The following is a 16,701-nucleotide window of genomic DNA, read 5'->3' on the forward strand; positions in this document are numbered from 1 at the left end:
GGACCTTTTTATACACAGCATAACAGAAGAGGTTAGGTTCAAAAGCATTGGAGCCAGGGGTCTAGAAAAAGCAGCCGGCATGCCTGCCATGCCTTCCCCAGAAATGGGAATCCAAGACCCTCATGAGAGTGAGCAGGGGTTAAAAGCCGGAGAGAAAGAACCGTGATTCCCCCAAAATATCAGAACTGGAAGAGGACCAGGAAGGAAAAAGCACCGTTCCAGCTACACACACCCCCATATTACAAAAGAAGCAACAGAGGCTAGGGAGATCTGATTTGCCAAAGGACAGTTAACAACGTGGCCGAGACCAGCTTCCTTCCCCTGAAGCCCCCTGTGAGGCTCCTATCACCTGGGATGGGGATGTCATTATGGTTGTGTTCTGTGAGGACTCAAAAATCCTCATTTGGTGTCTGTGGAGATTTTCTAAATGGACAGGGTATTGAGTGGCTCTCCTTCCCCTCCAAAACTAGAGCCGCGCCTCCCACTAGAGATTTCACTGGGGGGAAAAAATGGTTCCTCTGCTTTCATGAAGAAAAGTTGGAACTCATTATACTCCATCTTCCCTCCTTCCTGTTTGGCTCTCTGTCCTCCATCCACCCCCTCCACTGACCATCCTCACCCGCCTACAGCCTGGGTCAGCTGGAGCTCAGTCCAACACCCCCCCCCCGACCCCGTCCAATAGCTCCATTGGATCCCTAGGGACTCACCTGGGACATCCGGGGAAGGGTTGAGAATCATGAAGGCATCTGACAGGCCTGCTTTGACGGGGTGCTGGGAGGAGCTGATTTCCAGGACAGGCATAGGGATCTGTGGCAGAAGAAAAGAGGCACCATCTACCCCTGCCCCCAAACACCCCTGGGCTAGCCTAGAGCTCCCCTCCGAGCTCCAGATGTATCTGCCTGCTCAGCAGCACCTCTCAGAGGACTCAAAGATATCCCAAATCCAATGGGTCCCCATCCAAATTGCAAGTCTCTCCCACAAATTCTCCAGCACATTTACTTTTTTTCTTTGCTCTGTCTTAGTGGATGGCACCTCCATGCAGACCAGAAACCTGGGAGTCACCCCCTTTCATCCATCTCATCCATCCTCCACCGAACACATCTCCAAATCCTATTAATTCACCTGCCCTCTGGCTCTTCGATCTGTCTAGTTCTCTCCATCTCATGCCACCTACTCCAAGCTGACATCTCTCTCTGAAACCATCCTGCAGCCTTCCCTCTGAGCCACCAACAATCTGTTCTCCACTCTGAAGCCAGAGTGACCTTTCTTAAAGGCAAAGCTGGGTGTTCCCCTGCCCTTGCTTGTCCCCTACTTTCTCCCCTCCAGCCTTGCTTTCTTCCAAGGCTTTGCACCAGCCATGCCCTGGTCTGCCACAGGACCTTTGAATGTGCTTTCCCCCCTCTCCTCTTGGCTTCCTGTTAAGGAATTCCTTTGCTTCCTGCAGATTTCAACTCTGTTCCTCAGGGAAGCCTCCCCTGACCTCTGCTGAGGTAAAAAGCCTCATGAAAAAAAAGAAAAGGGGGGAAAAAAGCCTCATGAAAGGCACTCCTGACACTGGGCACCTCTAACTTAGGAATTCTTGTCACAGTGGTGATTCTACACTTGTCCCTGCAATTATCATCTATCTCCCCAACCAGACCTACAGCTCTACAAGGGCAGGGCCTCCAGCCATCTCATCAACCGCTGTCTCCCCAACACCAAGGCCTACGCCTGGCACATTTGCAGGTTCTCTACAGATAGTTGCTGAATGAAAGACTCCAAGACCCAGCCGTCTCCGCAGCTAAGCTCGCTCACCTCTTTGTAGCCAAATACAATGCGGCCATCGTGGTGCAGAGCTGCCTGGAAAGTGAAGCTGCCCCTGTCCTCCCGGCCTTGGAGGTAGACGTGGTCCCACTGAACAATAAAGACTGTCCCTGAGGAGGAGAGGAGAGAGCCGGCTGGCCAGGGAGGCAGGCCCCGCAGCAACTTTGGGGACCAATACAGGTGTGGTGGGGGGCTGGGTGCTCAAGGGACAATCCAGGGAGAGTAAGAGACAATCATGGCCTTTAATGCTTGTCACCTCTGCTAAGAGCCAAGCACTTTTCTGTTCCTATCTCATCAGATCCTGCTAGGTGTCAGGCATCCTGTCCCCATCTTAGAGATGAAGACAGTGAACACAGGAAGGTGGGTAGCTGCCTTGTTTTGTGACCGTGGGCAAATCCCTTGTCCTCTCTAGACTTGGGACTGCTCTAAAGGGGCTGACTAAGTGAGCCCCTGAGCCAGGGGGCGTTTGTAAACTGTGAGATCCGGTCTCACCATTGTCAAAGTAAGCGACTGTCGAATTCTCAGAGTAGCCGGGGTTGAAGTTGGCCATCAGAGGCGCCACGTACTGAGTCGCTGTGAGCATCCGATGGATCGTGTCCCCCATGAAGATGAAGCCTGGGGGAGGGGGGGTTAAGGCAGAGGAATCACCAGAGAAGGCCTAGAGGGGTGCCTTGCTTGTGCGGAAGGAACAGTGCAGAGGGAGCTGGAAGAGAATCTTTTTTTTTTTTAAGAAGCGAATCTTGGACCTCTGTTCCCCACCCCCACCTGCTGGGCTCTGGTTCTGGTGTGTACAGAGCAAAAGGGCTCCAGAGCAGAGAAGGCTCTCCCTGCCCCTCCAGGTAGGCATGGACTCCCGCCCCTCCCTGTCCCTGGGAAAGTGCACAGGAATCTAAGAGAGGCTCCTCTTGTCAGCAAGGAACCTGATCCCAAGAGCCAGGCTCTCAGGGAAGTCTCCTCCTCTCTCTCATTCACAGACTGAAGCACAGGGACCACAGGGATTGTCCAGGCTGGCTTGAGCTGTCCGAGACACACACACACAGACACACACGCACACACATGCACACACACACGCAAGTCAGCCAACGTCGGGGGACGTGGTCCAATCACACACACTCATCTTCTGAGACTGGGATCCCAAGAGAGAGCCCAACGCGGGACCCTCCACTGCCTATCCATACACCCCCATCTCCACTGAACCTTTCCAGGTAGGTCCCTTGGGTTCTGGCTGAGATCTCCAAACCTCCCCCAGTCCCACAGACACAGCCTTACCTCCAGTTGCTATGGTGATCTGCCGCAGAGGATGCCCGTAGAAAGGAAAATCAAAGGACAAGACCACTCTCTGCAGGGCATGAAAGAGAATCAGCATGGGCCAAGCTGTAGGCCAGGAGGCTGGGCACCCACACTGCCCCATGCTTGTCTGGACAGGGCAGGGAGCAGGCATGTCCAGGACAGGCCGCCAAGACCACGGGTGGGCCCCTTAACTCTAGGCAGCACCCCGGCTCCAGGGTTCCCTGGAAAGCACCTCCCAGATCATGGACCTCAGGCCACAACCCTGCCCACTGACCAGGCACAATGCCTTGGCCCCCAGCCTCCCAGCCCAAGGCAGCCCTGCCAGGGACTGGCCTACTTACCGAAGCCTGCCGGTGGGTGTTGGAGAGGATTCTATGGACCTTCACTTGGCTCTGGTTGGCCTTGGCCACGTCCACCCACAGCTCCCGGCTGCGGGGCTCATTGGGGCCATACAGACGGGACACGTAGTAGTTGTGGTTGTCCTCCTGCCACCACCCAAGACAGAGACCACAGGAGGTATGAGGAGTTGGGCTGGCCAGGAGCCATCCTCTGCCCTCCCCGGGAAGTCACCGCCCTCCCTCGTGCGTGCCCTGTGGCCTCGAGTGCTGGTTTTGGCCTGGACGTCCTGGGCCATGGAGCATGCCCAGGGCAGAGCTCAGCTTGGGGCATCAGCAAGAAATAGCCAGGGCAGCCCCAACAGAGTTATGGTCTTCAGGGAGCTCCCAGACTGAAGGGGACACGCAGTTTCTGCTAGGGGTTACCCTGCTTCAGGGAGAAGAGAAAAGTGGATCTTAGAAGCCCCCAGTCTGAAGATGGAAGCAGAGAGGTGCCTCGGTGACTCAGTCCGTTAAGAGCCCAACTCTTGGTTTTATTTCAGACCATAATCTCAGGGATCTCAAGATCGAGCCCCGCGTTGGGCTCTTCTGGGCATGGAGCATCTCTCCTTCTCCTTCTGCGCCCCCACCTCAGAAAAAAAATCAATAGATAAATAAAAAATAAAGATGGAGGCAGACTCTTGATCTTGGGGAGCTGCTAGTCTGATGCAGGAGGTAGGCCTTAGGCAAGTAGGACACACAGACACAAACCCTTGAGCAGAGGGAGAAATCGGGGCCCACATGACAGTCACCAGAGGGCTGAGAAAGCCGAGAGAAGCAGCTGTGGTTCCTCTGAGACATTTCTAACCTCTACCATGAGCCCAAAGCAGATAAAGAACAAGCCAGAATACAGGCAGCTAGGAATTACTTCTGTAAAGGCTCTCCTGCACAGAAGCATTTAGGGCCAGGATTTAAAAGAGGGCAGGAAACAGTTATAAGAAAGGGTGGCAGAGCCCAGGTAGGAGGCGATGTTGTAGCATTTCAACCCATCTGGGAGTGCCAGCCACAGGGAGAAGGAGGCAGAGCCGGCCAGTGCACTTGGCTGCGGCTGAGGAGATGGGGCTGCTGACCCGTGAGGAGCCCTGGACGCGGCGGGTCATTAATCAGGCTGTCCAGCGGCCGCGGCTGCAGACACAGCAGAGCAGACAGACCATGTTCTCCCTGCCAACCTGCCAGCTGCCCAGCCGGCCCTTGCCCTGGGCCCAGCATGAGCAGGGACAGGGGATGCCTTTCCTCTCCAGCCGCCAAGAGGCAGGCTCTGCTTTTCTGACAAGTGACACGCTCTGGGGACCTGGGGTCAGGGCAGGGTTGGGGGGAAGATGAGCAGGAGCAGCATGGTGTGGCAGGGGAGGGGGGCCTCCCCTCCAGCCTCCTGATCCCCCCAGCCCTCCACCGGCCCTCTGCGCGGCTGTCAGACAAATCTAAGGCACGTGCAAGGCCCCATCACTCTGCTCACAAGCCTTCTGGGGCTCCCATGATCCTCTCCTCTAAGACCAGACATTCCCACAGGCGAGGGCTGCCTTTATCGATGGGGGTGAGGCACAGGGGATGTGCTCACCTGGAGGATTTGCCAATGAATGTGTCGCAGGGCACAGCCATCAGGGGGGCCTGCCCCTCCCCTGTGTCACAGCTACCACCGCGCATGCTGGTGACCAGAATGGGATCGTGTTACCAAGCAAAGCAGGACAACAGCCGACAGAGAACAGACCTGGGCAGGTAGGGTGGGAGTCAACCAAATGCAGCTCCCACGTAGGAATTGGAGCAGACCCGTGTTGAAAAACGGCTGCTTGGAGGCTTGGAGAAGGGTCTGGTTTCTATCACCTGCTTCCGGGGACTCACACAGTGAGAGCTTTGGCCAAACCTCCAAGCGTCAGAAATGAGGGCCCCCCCAGGCAGAAGCCACACTCTGCCGTGGGTCGGAAACCCCAAACAGATGCTAACTTGTGTGTCTGCTGCCTCAGCTAAGATGGCAATGGGTGGGGTGACGGGGACGCGTCTCCCGGGCCCCATCTGAAACCAGGTCAGTCTCACTCAAAGGCAAAGGCTTTTCCTCTGTCCGTTGTTTCTTGGATGTTTAAGTAACTGTCCCCACTGGAAGATGACATGGGCTGCTTTTTAGTCATTGGTTAAACTCTCTCACATCAGGGGTGCCTGGGTGGCTCAGTCAGTTAAGCGTCTGCCTTAACAGTTAAGCTCAGGTCATGATCCCGGGGTCCTAGGATGGAGCCCCGCATCAGGCTCCCTGTCGGCAGGGAGTCTGCTTCTCCCTCTGCCTCTGCCTCTCTCTCTCTAAAATAAATAAATAAGGGGCAGCTGGGTGGCTCAGTGGGTTGGGCCTCTGCCTTTGGCTCAGGTCATGATCTCGGGGTCCTGGGATCGAGCCCTGCATCAGGCTCTCTGCTCAGCAGGAAGCCGGTTTTCCCCTCCCTCTCTGCCTGCCTCTCTACCTACTTGTGATCTCTGTCTGTCAAATAAATAAATACAATCTTTTAAAAATAAATAAAAAACAAAAAAATTTTTAAAAAATAATAAAATAAAATAAATAAACAAAATATTTAAAAAGTAAATAAAGTCTCCCACATCAGAAGGATCAGTGCAGGTCCTTTATGGGGCACAGAACTGAGGGGACTGTGTCATGTTCATCTTGTCACCCCAGCACCTCCCTAGTGCAGGGCTTGGCACCTGGCATATGGCAGGTGTTAGGATCTGCTGCTGAATTAGTTGAGTCACAAGAATCCTGCAGCTGCTGGGGCCCGAGGTTGTGCTGAGAACATGTGGGGTGGTGACAAGGACAACATCTTCCCTCAGCACTGAAGGCAGGTGAAACACAAGCCCCTTGTGAAGGACCCAGCTGCCTCCTCTGAGAATCCACGTCTGTGGAAAGCCTTCCAAAGCCGGCATGTCCTGCTCGCAGGAGGAAGTCCCCTGACTCCTCAAGCTCTTCCCTGAGGAACTGAAGCTAGAGAGGGAGACACTTTCCAAGCAAGGAAGAGAGACCCTGACTCCGCCTGGCAGCAGGTGGATGTGGGTGCCTCTGTGTCATCGGGGCGCTGTCCTAAGTGTGACTTCTTGTCCACAGAGAGGAGAAGGAAGACCTTACATGCACTTGGCTTCAATAAATATATGTTGAGTGAGTGAAAAAGAGACTAGTGTTGACATGGGCCTGAAGAGAAAGAAAGCAGCCTTGGTTTCTGACTGCTCTCCTGGATTCTGAGGTCAGCCTGTCTGTCATCTCTGGCCCTTGGAGCCCACAGTAGGTCTCTACCTCCTCACTGTAAACCTTCCTCCTGACACAGCTCAAATGGCTCCTTGGAACCAGAACGGCACTAACCAGAAGATGCTTGCTCCTGGGGTGATCAGAGGGTCTTCCAGGGACACCCCAGACAATCCTTCACCAGCACAGACAGTGAGACTCTGATTGGGAAGACAGAAGTGAGAAAACCAATTTCTGGGAGAATTTTCCCTGACAACACCCAGGCTGCCATGTTTTTCTTCTATAAAGTCAAGCACTGCTGGCTTCTTCTTCTTTTAAGATCTTATTTATTTAGGAGAGAGAGAGAGAGAGTGAGCGCACAAGTGGGGCGAGGGGAAGTGGGAGAAGCAGACTCCCCGTTGATCAGGAAGCCCAATGTGGGATTTGATTCCAGCACCCTGGGATCATGACCTGAGCCAAAGACAGACGTTTAATGGACTGGGCCACCCAGGCGCCCCACTGCCGATATCTTGACTGACTATGGAGGGGACGAGTCATGTGGAAAGTCACCAACCTAGGGGGCACTTCCCATTTGTTACTGCAGACCCCTGCTCACGTGGACACCAGCACCAGCAGTTTTGATAGAGGAAGTCCACCCATGACAGAGATGGATATGTGCTTCCCCATAATTCTCTCCTTCTTCCTTTAGTTTCCATTAGGCACGTGACCACCCAGCTAAGACTACGTGTCCCAGCCGTCCTTACAGCTCAGTGAGGCTACGTGACTATGCCTGGCCAATGAAAGACCAACAGAACAGTCGTCCTCAGTAGGATTGGGCAGCCATCTTGGACCACAGCAGAGAAGGCACATGTTGCAGAGGCGAGAGCAGAAAGACGGAGGGAAGCTGGCTCCCCAGCACCACGGAGACAGTACCTCACCCCCCGCTTCCTTACACTCACACTATCACATGTGGGAGAATAAACTCGTGCCGAAGCCCCTCATGAGTTGGGCATTTGTTATAGTAGCTGAACCTGCATCCTAATTAATACAAGGAAGGCCCCGAGAGGCCTCCTCAGGCTGGTCAATCTGAGGGCTTCCTCGCCGTCATCCATATACACGTGTTTCCTAAAAGGATTTAGAGGCTGTGCCTGACGCTGAACTTGTCCCAGGAATTTACCCAGTTCAGGCCTGTCAGTGTGTTGGGCCTGCAGTCCATGGGGCAGTCCCATTCCCCCTGAGGGCAGCCTACGGCCCGGAGGCCAGAAGCTATGACAGGGTGGCCTCACAGCACAGAGGGTCAGGGGGCATAGCCTGAGCCAGACTATTTGGCAAGTCCACCAAAGGGAACTGTGTTCCCTTGAAATCCATGCAAGAAGCTCTGGTCAGTAATCCACGTTCGTTCTGGAAGGCGGCATGCCGTGGATTTCAAAACTTTTTGGTCATGAAATCTTTTCTTCCAATTAACCTTCCATGGAAGCTCAGTACCTAAATCATATCAAAGTTTGGCCATTCTGGGGGAAGGAAAGAAGGGTCTGGAGCCCAGCCTGCTGGGTTACTTCCTCTTCCACCACCCTCCATTCCACGGCAGCCAATGCAGGGAAGTGCCTCTGTGAACCCTTAGGGTTCCATGGAGTGCACTTTGAAAACCACTGCTCTGGAGTCAGGTGCCCGGGCTGCGGAGTCAGATAGACCTAAATTCAAAACTTGGCTCCAGTTTTTCACTCTCCTCTCAGCTTGAGTCCCTCTCAGTAATCTCGCACGCAGAGTTCTTGAAAGGATTAGACAAAACCTACCCACGTACACTCTCAGCCCAGTGCCCGGTCCACAGTCGGTGTTCGCTAAATAGGAGCTATTACGATGATTTTGTTGGACCTTTCCAAGAAAGGTTTTGCTTGTGGAGGCTGCCTCCTCCAAACCAGCCCCAGCCCCATCCCGATCGTCTGCTGTTACAGTGTCTCTTCTGCCTCAATTATTCATGCCTGGAGCCCGCCAGGCACTTCATTGCTGACAGCGGGGCGGCATTTGCCTTGGCTGAGCTCAAGACGTTTCTGGACGGGAGCTCCAGCTAAGCTGTCACCATCGGCCCGTCAACTGCCAGCCAACTGGCAGGTGAAAATGCTGGGGCAGGCCACCAAGGGCACCGTGCAGGGCCTGCTGGAGAGGTCTGGCCAGCCAGGCTTGTCAGGACGGGGCTCCAGGCAGCTGGGTCCAACCCAGGAGGTGCTGATGGGATTGCTGGGGGAGGCGGCATCCCATTCCCTGACTCCACCATCCCACGAAGCCTTACAAGACCCATAGGGATGTTCTCCAGATCCCTGAGTCTCAAAATGTGCCCCCAGGGACCAGCAGCACCTGCATTACCTCGGAGCTCCTTGGAAATGCAGAATCCCAAGCCCAACCCCAAGCCTCAGGAATCAAAGTCCAAATTTGAATGAGCTTCTCAGGGGATTGATTCTTCAAACAATAAAGTTTGAAAAGCACTGGTCTAGAGGCACCCCCTGTCTGGACCAATATGTCAAGCATTTTCATCCACAAGGAGATGGTGTGTTAAACACTTGGACTCCAAAGGCAGAAAGACCTGGGCTCTTGTCCTGGCTGTCACCCACTAGCTGTGCAACCTGAGACAAGAACTTCACCTCTCTGTTCCAAGATGGCATTAGAAATATTCACCTCTAAGCAGGGTCGGGCCTGGTTAGTACTTGGATGGGAGAAATATTCACCTCTTGGTATAGGTGGGTGAATTCCATGTCAAGCCATAGAATGGGGTCTGCAATCAGAAAGGACTTCCATAACATGGACTTTTATTCATATTTTCCCTTACCTCATGTAATAATAATACTCTCCATCTGCCCTCTGGAAGTATTCAAGCCTCAGGTTAAAATAAACCCACACAGAAAACTTGTCATCACAGAGTGCAGAAAGCAGGTCTATCCTGGAAAGGGAGGGGACCCAGGCCAGACAAAGGGGCAGCGACATCCACACCGAGGGCCCAGGGTAAAGAGGTGTCAGGATGTATAAAGCAGACCTAGGAAGGCCCTGGAAATGGGGTGTTGGACCAGGCTCAGAAAGAGGGTGGGAACTGGCTTTCTAGACACAGCATTTCTCAGTGCCCCCAACACTTCATGGAAATGGAAGAATCATCCACTCTCGGCACGATTTCCCACAAGGAGGAGATATCAGCCAACCAGGGATTTTGAGAGCATAAATATAGATCCTATCACCACACAGAATCAGGACAAGGCAACATAAAAACAAACACAGACCTCCCCCATCCCTCAACTGGTCCCATGCGGCCACATTTCCTTCAGGCCTTTTCCATATGTATATAACTTCACATGGTTATAATCCTGTTGCATGGACTGCTTCTGTTAGGTTTCATGATCTCTAAAGTGGTTTTTGATGTTGAACTTGGTCTTTTAACCATCACTTATAATGGCTTCCTGGCCATCTACTCCGAAGAAAACTCACAATTTTCTTAATTATTTCCTTATTGTTGGGGCATTCAGGTAGCTTCTAATTTTTATGCTCTCATAGATACTCCTGTGGTGAACTTATTAATGTACTTTCCATCTCCAAGATGGTTTCCCCAGCTTTAAAGCTTTAAAAACTTTTGATACAAAGCAGTGCTTCTCAGACCCTAATGTGTATCCAAGTCACCTGAGAATCAGATACTGATTCGGCAGGGCTGGAGTTTCTGCATTTCCTTTTCTTCTCTTCTTTTTTATTTTTTTTAAGTAATCACTACACTCAGCAAGGGGCTGAAACTCACAACCCCAAGTTCAAGAGTCCTTTGCTCCTCTGACTGAGCCAGCCAGGTGCCCTTGAGTTTCTGCATTTCTTTTTTTAAAATTTTTAAGACTTTATTTATTTATTTAACAGAGGGACAGTGAGAGAGGGAACACAAGCCGGGGGAGTGGGAGAGGGAGGAACAGGCTTCCCGCTGAGCAGGGAGCCTATGCGGGGCTCGATCCCAGGACCCTGGGATCATGACTTGAGTTGAAGGCAGACGCTTAACTGACTGAGCCACCCAGGCGTCCCTCATCAGATTTTTAGAACAACTCCATGAGTCATTCTCAGTCCCACCTTACAGATGAGGAATCTGAGGTTTAGAGCACATTGGTGACAAGGATACCTAGTATCTGCCATCCCTGGGACCACAGTAGGGTGATCAGTATCCTAATTTGCCTGCTACTGGAATTTCCCAGGACAATGCAAGACCCAGGAGCATTCTGGGAACACCAAGGTGATTGGTCACCTATACCAGAGTCAGCTAATGTTTATCATTCCTGACCCTGTGCCAGGCCCTTAATGTAGATCCCTGTAGAACATCTTTACAATTACATTTAGACAATAGCATCCCCATTTGACAATGAAGAAGGGTTAAGACCCCAAGACAAAAAGACAAACAACCCAATTTAAAAATGGGCAAAGCGGCAAAGGACTTAAGTAGACATTTCTCTGAAGAAGATATACAAATGGCCAACAAGCCATGAAAAGATGCTTAACATTATTAGTCAATCAGGAAACACAAATCAAAACCACAATGAATATCATCTTACATCCATTAGAATGTTCTAATTTTTTAAAAAAGAAAGACAGTAACAAGTGTTGGCCAGGATGTGGAGAGTTTGAAACCTTCACACATTGCTGGGGGAGCATAAAATGCTTTGACTACTGTGGGAAACAGTTCGGAGGTTCCTCAAAAAGTTAAACATAGAATTGCCATTTGACCCAGCAATTCTGCTCCTAGGTATATGGCCCAAATAGTTAAAAACAGGTCCTCAAACAAATACATGTACACACATTCACAGTGTCAATATTCACAATTGCCAAAAGGCAGAAACAGCCCAAGTGCCTATCAACAGATGAATGAATCAGCAAATTATATATATTCGTACACTGGAATAGCATTCAGCCATGAAAATAGATGAGACTCAGAAACATATTAGGTGAAAGAAACCAGACACGAAAAGTCATATATCGTATGATTTCAGTTATATGTGAGACATCAAGAATAGGTAAATCTGGGCACCTGGGTGGCTCAGTGGGTTAAGCTTCTGCTTTCGGCTCAGGTCATGATCTCTGGGTCCTGGGATCGAGCCCCGCAACGGGCTCTCTGCTCAGCGGTGAGCCTGCTTCCCCCTCTCTCTGCCTGCCTCTCTGCCTACTTGTGATCTCTCTCCCTCTCTCTCTCTCTGTCAAATGAATGAATAAAATCTTTTAAAAAAAAAAAGAATAGGTAAATCTATAAAAATAGAACAGAGATTGGTTCTTGCATGGGGATGAAGGGAGAGGGGATGGGAAACAACTGTTTAAATGGTACAGCAGTTCCTTCTGGGGTGATGAAATATTCTGGAACTAGATAGAGGTGATGGTTGCCCAACACTGTGAATGTATTAAATGCCCTTCATTTTAAAATGGTTAATGTTGGGGCACCTGGGTGGCTCAGTGGGTTGGGCCTCTGCCTTCAGTTCGGGTCATGATCTCAGGGTCCTGGGATCGAGCCCCTCATTGGGCTCTCTGCTCAGCAGGGAGCCTGCTTCCCTTCCTTTCTCTCTGCCTGCTTGTGATCTTTGTCTGTCAAATAAATAAATAAAAGTCTTAAAAAAAATAAAATGGTTTATGTTATGTGGGCGCCTAGGCGGCTCAGTCGGTTAAGAGTCCGACTTGTGATTTTGTCTCAGGTCGTGATTTCATGAGTTGTGGGATTAAGCCCCATGTTAGGCACCATACTTGGCAGGAATTCTGTTTGGGATTCCCTCTCTCCCTCTGCCCCTCTCCCCATGTGTGCACTCTCTCTCTCTCTAAAATAAATAAATCTTTAAAAAAATAATAAAATGGTTAATATTATGTTATGTAAATCTCACCTCAACACGAGAAAAAGAAAGAAGAAAACCAACCAACCACCAACCTGCCCAAGGGACAGGAAAAGGATCAACAAGAGTAACTGTTGTGGGAGATAGATGTCCTGGGGCTGAGCAGCCATGAGGTGTCCTTGGCACCCGTACTGAGCCTGGAGCGGGTGGGTGAGGAGACGACAGGATCAGAAAACTCGCATTTTGCTCCTGAATGTCAACCCTGTGAGATCAGTATTTACCACCCCATCTGGGAAATTCGAAACTAGTGGGGACTGCAGGGATTCCTTAATTGAGGGGTTCAGCATCCAGCCCAGGGTCCGGAAACTGGTACCAGCCATTGCAAAGGTTGGGGCCCAGTACTGCTAGATTGTTTCCATATTACTGGAGCCTGGACCCTTGGGCTCCACATCCTACCTCCCCAAACACCCCTTCCTCTTACAAAACCCCTTATCTTCTCTCTCCTCTTTTCCTGAGCTTCCCTTCCCTCCACCCACGTTACACACTACTCCCGGAATTCTCCCAGGTTCAGCCTCCTCACCTCATCCCTTCCCCTGAGCCCACTGGCATGGTATGGTCCTCCCACGAGCACAGCTTGGTCACCAGGTTCTGGGCTACGAGTCTGTCTGTCTGTGCCATTCTCCCCCAGGCCCTTCCATCTGGGAAGGAGGTCTCCTAGAGGTCTCCTTTTGGGAACTGCCTCCTTTGGGAGATTATAGAAACCAGGCAGGTATTGCACTCATTTGTCCCTCTTGCTGTCCACCATCTTGGACCACATGGTACCTGCCTGGATGCAGGGTCCCTCAGCATCCCTGGGGCTCCCCATGGTGGGGAAAGAGCAAGGAAGATTTTCTTGGCCAGAGAGGAAAGAAACTTAGGGAGGTGGGGCCCTAGGGAAGACTGTGGTGGAGGAGAGGGTCTTTCCTACCATGGAGAGAACTATTCTATTACAGGAGAACCTCCAACTCTGAACGTTCTCAAGCTTGGTTCCTCCCAGACTCTGGGCTAGATCTGAAACAGAGAGCCAAGAAAACCTTGGACTAGGATTGGAAATCCCCAGGATGGAAGAAGAACTTTGTCCAAGGCTTCCTTTCCCTTTCTAGCCTCTCAGAATAAACTGAGCCACAACCCAGGGTCTGTGACTTAGTGTCTCCCCTCAATCCCCAACCCACCCCCTCCAAAAAAGTTGCCAGTGTTCTAGGGCCTCAAAATTGGTCTTGGTGGGAAAATCTCTGGAAATCCTGGTCTAGACAAGAGTCCTAGTTCCACTGGGGCATGGTGGTAGAGTGGGTATAAGAATAAAATCTAAGGAGAGGGCTCTGGCCAGGGGCCTCAGAGCTGCCAGCTCACCCTGGCAATGCTGGCTGGATGCTCAAGGCCTCAAAGCAAGCACGTCTGGGTTGGACAGAGCACTGTGGTGAGGTGGTGAGCCCAGGGTGCTGGGCAACAGAAGCTGAGCTGAGGACCCCAGGGACCTACCCTGGGTCTACCCTGGGCAGAGGGGCCAGGCAGGAGGGATGGCTAGGGAGTCTGGACAGGGATCTGGGGGGAAAGGGGATGGGAGGAAAGTGTTGGGCCAGAGGAGGCAAGATAGGAAGATGGCTAGAGAGACTGGGCAGAAGGCCTGAGCCAGAAGGGAAGCCCACAGCCCGGAGTGTGAGAGGCTTCCGGGGTGGGTGTGTGGGGCAGCAGAGGGAATGGAAACCCACCTGCCAGGCCCTCGGCCCCTTGATATGGCCCCAGAGAAGAGTTCCTGGTGAGACTCAAGAAAACCTTCTGAAACAGACCAAACTGAATCCACTGAAATATCCTCTTCCCACCACTCCCCACTTGCCTAACTCTTTGCCACCAAGTCTTAGTCTAGATGGGGTTTCCTCTGGTCAAATAGACTCCAGCTCTCAGAGACACTGAGCAGAGACTTGTGAAGAAGCAGGTGTCTCTGGGGCCCTTTGCTGGGCTCCTGAGTGGCCGATGCTGCCCGCTGTCCGGGGTAGGGTGGGCACACAGCATGGACGGGGGCTGGGGTGTGGTGGGGCTTGAGGCCCAGCTGTGCTGAAGGGGGTGATCCTCAGTGACCCTCATCAAACACCACTCAGTGGGTTCCAGGAGACAATGGAGCTCGGGCCCCACAGAGACCCCCAGCATGAGGCCACTTGGGTCGCAGGCATGCACCCCCATGTTCTGGTGGTGTGTAGCTCTGCCATTCTCTTATGTGTGGGAACCCAAGAGTAGAATAGAGTTGGGGTCCTTGGAGGCACTGAGTCCAAGGACCCCAGCATGACCTCTTCTCTTCAACAACCCTGTCTTCCGAGGTTTCCAGGGAGGGGGACATCCCTACTTCCTCTGTTCCTTCAAAGGAGGCCCTCCTCCCATGTGCCGGGCATCCATGGCAGAGTCTGGAAAGTCTCGGGCCTCGCGGGGCTTCCGTTCCACGGGGAGGACAAGCAATATAAACAAATAATAGATAATTCGGTGCAGGAAGTGATAAGTTCTATGGAGCAAAACAGTTTGTTCCCTCAAGAACAGTCACAGCCCCGCAGCTGTGAGAAAACAGCCATCCCTCTAGAGCCTTCTCTGTACCAGGCTTAAAACCCGCAAGCTCCTTCAGCCATTCTGGACTCCTCTGGTTTCTAGATAACCACCCAAAAGGGGGCACAAGCCCCTCAGCGTATGGTCAGGCCAAGAAATGCCCCACATGATCTCTAGAGCCCTAGCTCTGGTTCCCGGGTTTCTGTGGGTTTCCATTGGTTTCCACTAACACAGTCAGCTTTCCCACCTCCGTCCTTGGCAGCCCCTTCACACTCCTGACTCATCTCCAGCCTACAAGCCGTGAGGAGCCCCATATCTTTTCCTCATGAACTACTGCTAAGCCCTATCTCTCCCACCTTATTTTAAACTCAAGCGCCAGGATTTATATTTATCCTGGTAGTTTCATCTGGCGTGAGGCCGACTATCACTCAGCCTGCCAAGGCTGTCTTCCAGATCCCAGTCTGATATCCAAACTCTCTTCCAGCTGAAGTAGAAGTCTGATCACTCCTGTCGCTCAGCCTCCCGGGCACTGAAGAGGGGTCTCCGGCCAAGGGGACCTTGCTCCTTCACGTGGACTCTCGACGTGTGGCTGCCGAGGGGGCCACAATGCTCCTGGGTCATCAAGGTTAGCCATGTGGTACCTGAGAAAGCTTCATGTTCTGCTGGTCATTCTAGTAACTGATTTTAAAATTCCTTTGACATATTACAGATCAGAAGTTCCCACATCTATATGACCAGCAGAAGTCCATGGGAACTTTTAATTTTTTTTTAAGATTTTATTTATTTATTTGAGAGAGAGCGAAAGCGAGAGAGATCACAGAGGGAGAGGGTGAGGCAGACTCGCCGCTAAGTGGGGAGCCCGATGCGGGGCTCATTCCCAGGACCCTGGCTGGGATCATGACCTGAGCAGAAGGCAGACACTTAACTGACTGAGCCACCCAGGTGTCCCTGTGTTGTCGTTTTTAGGGGTTATTGAATCTATATTGGTTCTTGCTGATCTCCACTGCCCTTTCTGAATGCCCACAGACAATGGCTTCCAGAAGTCTGCATTTCTGTGGCTCTTTGGCGAGATCCCCTCTGCATGGACTGGGACATGGCCCTGTAACCCTGGCATCTGGCCCAGAGAAAGTATCAACTCTTTAACCGATAGTTCAACAAACCTGGGGGTAGGGAAGGTAGGGAAGGGTGTCCAGGGGTCACCTTACTCAGAGTACCTTTCCTGCCCTGGTCTTCTACTCCATCATCCCACCATGGCTCCTTGATTCTCCAAGATGGGGAAGACAGGGCAGAAGGGGAATTGAGTTGGGGCTTCGTTCTCTGAGGTTCTAGGAGGTTCCATCTCAGAGAGGGATGAGGTGAGGCGGTGGGGCCCTGCCCTCAGGTACTACATTTAATGTGGCACCAACAAACCCAGCCATAAACATTGACAATTTATTCATGCACTATCTTAAAATAGAAATGAGGGCCAAGAAATCCACAATGAACAAAATATCAAATTGTAAATAGGATCAGTACTGTGCCAAGCCATGTCAGAGCCTGGGGTAAAAGGAAAAATAAGTAACGGAAACAATGCAGAAAGAGGGAGAGTTCAACGCATTTATGACCCTGCTCCCTCCCTACCAGGCTGCTGGTTGGCTCTGGTCCCTCTTCAGTCCCC

At 51.8% G+C, this 16,701-nt stretch overlaps 1 protein-coding gene across 2 annotated transcripts in view; it reads right to left on the reverse strand.

The window, feature by feature from the left end:
* PLXDC1 (plexin domain containing 1) overlaps positions 1-16,701 on the reverse strand; it is a 54,977-nt gene that overhangs the window by 27,113 nt on the left and 11,163 nt on the right. The window contains exons 1-6 of one of the 2 annotated variants that reach the window (XM_032871469.1): positions 4,179-4,283; positions 3,435-3,578; positions 3,073-3,142; positions 2,296-2,418; positions 1,795-1,913; positions 708-807 (exon numbers count right to left, since the gene is read on the reverse strand). In XM_032871469.1, coding sequence (XP_032727360.1) covers positions 708-807; positions 1,795-1,913; positions 2,296-2,418; positions 3,073-3,142; positions 3,435-3,578; positions 4,179-4,268 — 646 coding nt within the window. In that variant the 5' untranslated portion in view covers positions 4,269-4,283. Of the gene's footprint in view, positions 1-707; positions 808-1,794; positions 1,914-2,295; positions 2,419-3,072; positions 3,143-3,434; positions 3,579-4,178; positions 4,284-16,701 lie in introns of those variants that run through there. The other variant, XM_032871468.1, reaches the window with a different exon arrangement.

This window comes from Lontra canadensis, unplaced genomic scaffold (genome assembly GCF_010015895.1).
Source record: "Lontra canadensis isolate GAN:19392208 unplaced genomic scaffold, GSC_riverotter_1.0 scaffold43, whole genome shotgun sequence".
NCBI classification, from domain to species: Eukaryota; Metazoa; Chordata; class Mammalia; order Carnivora; family Mustelidae; genus Lontra; species Lontra canadensis.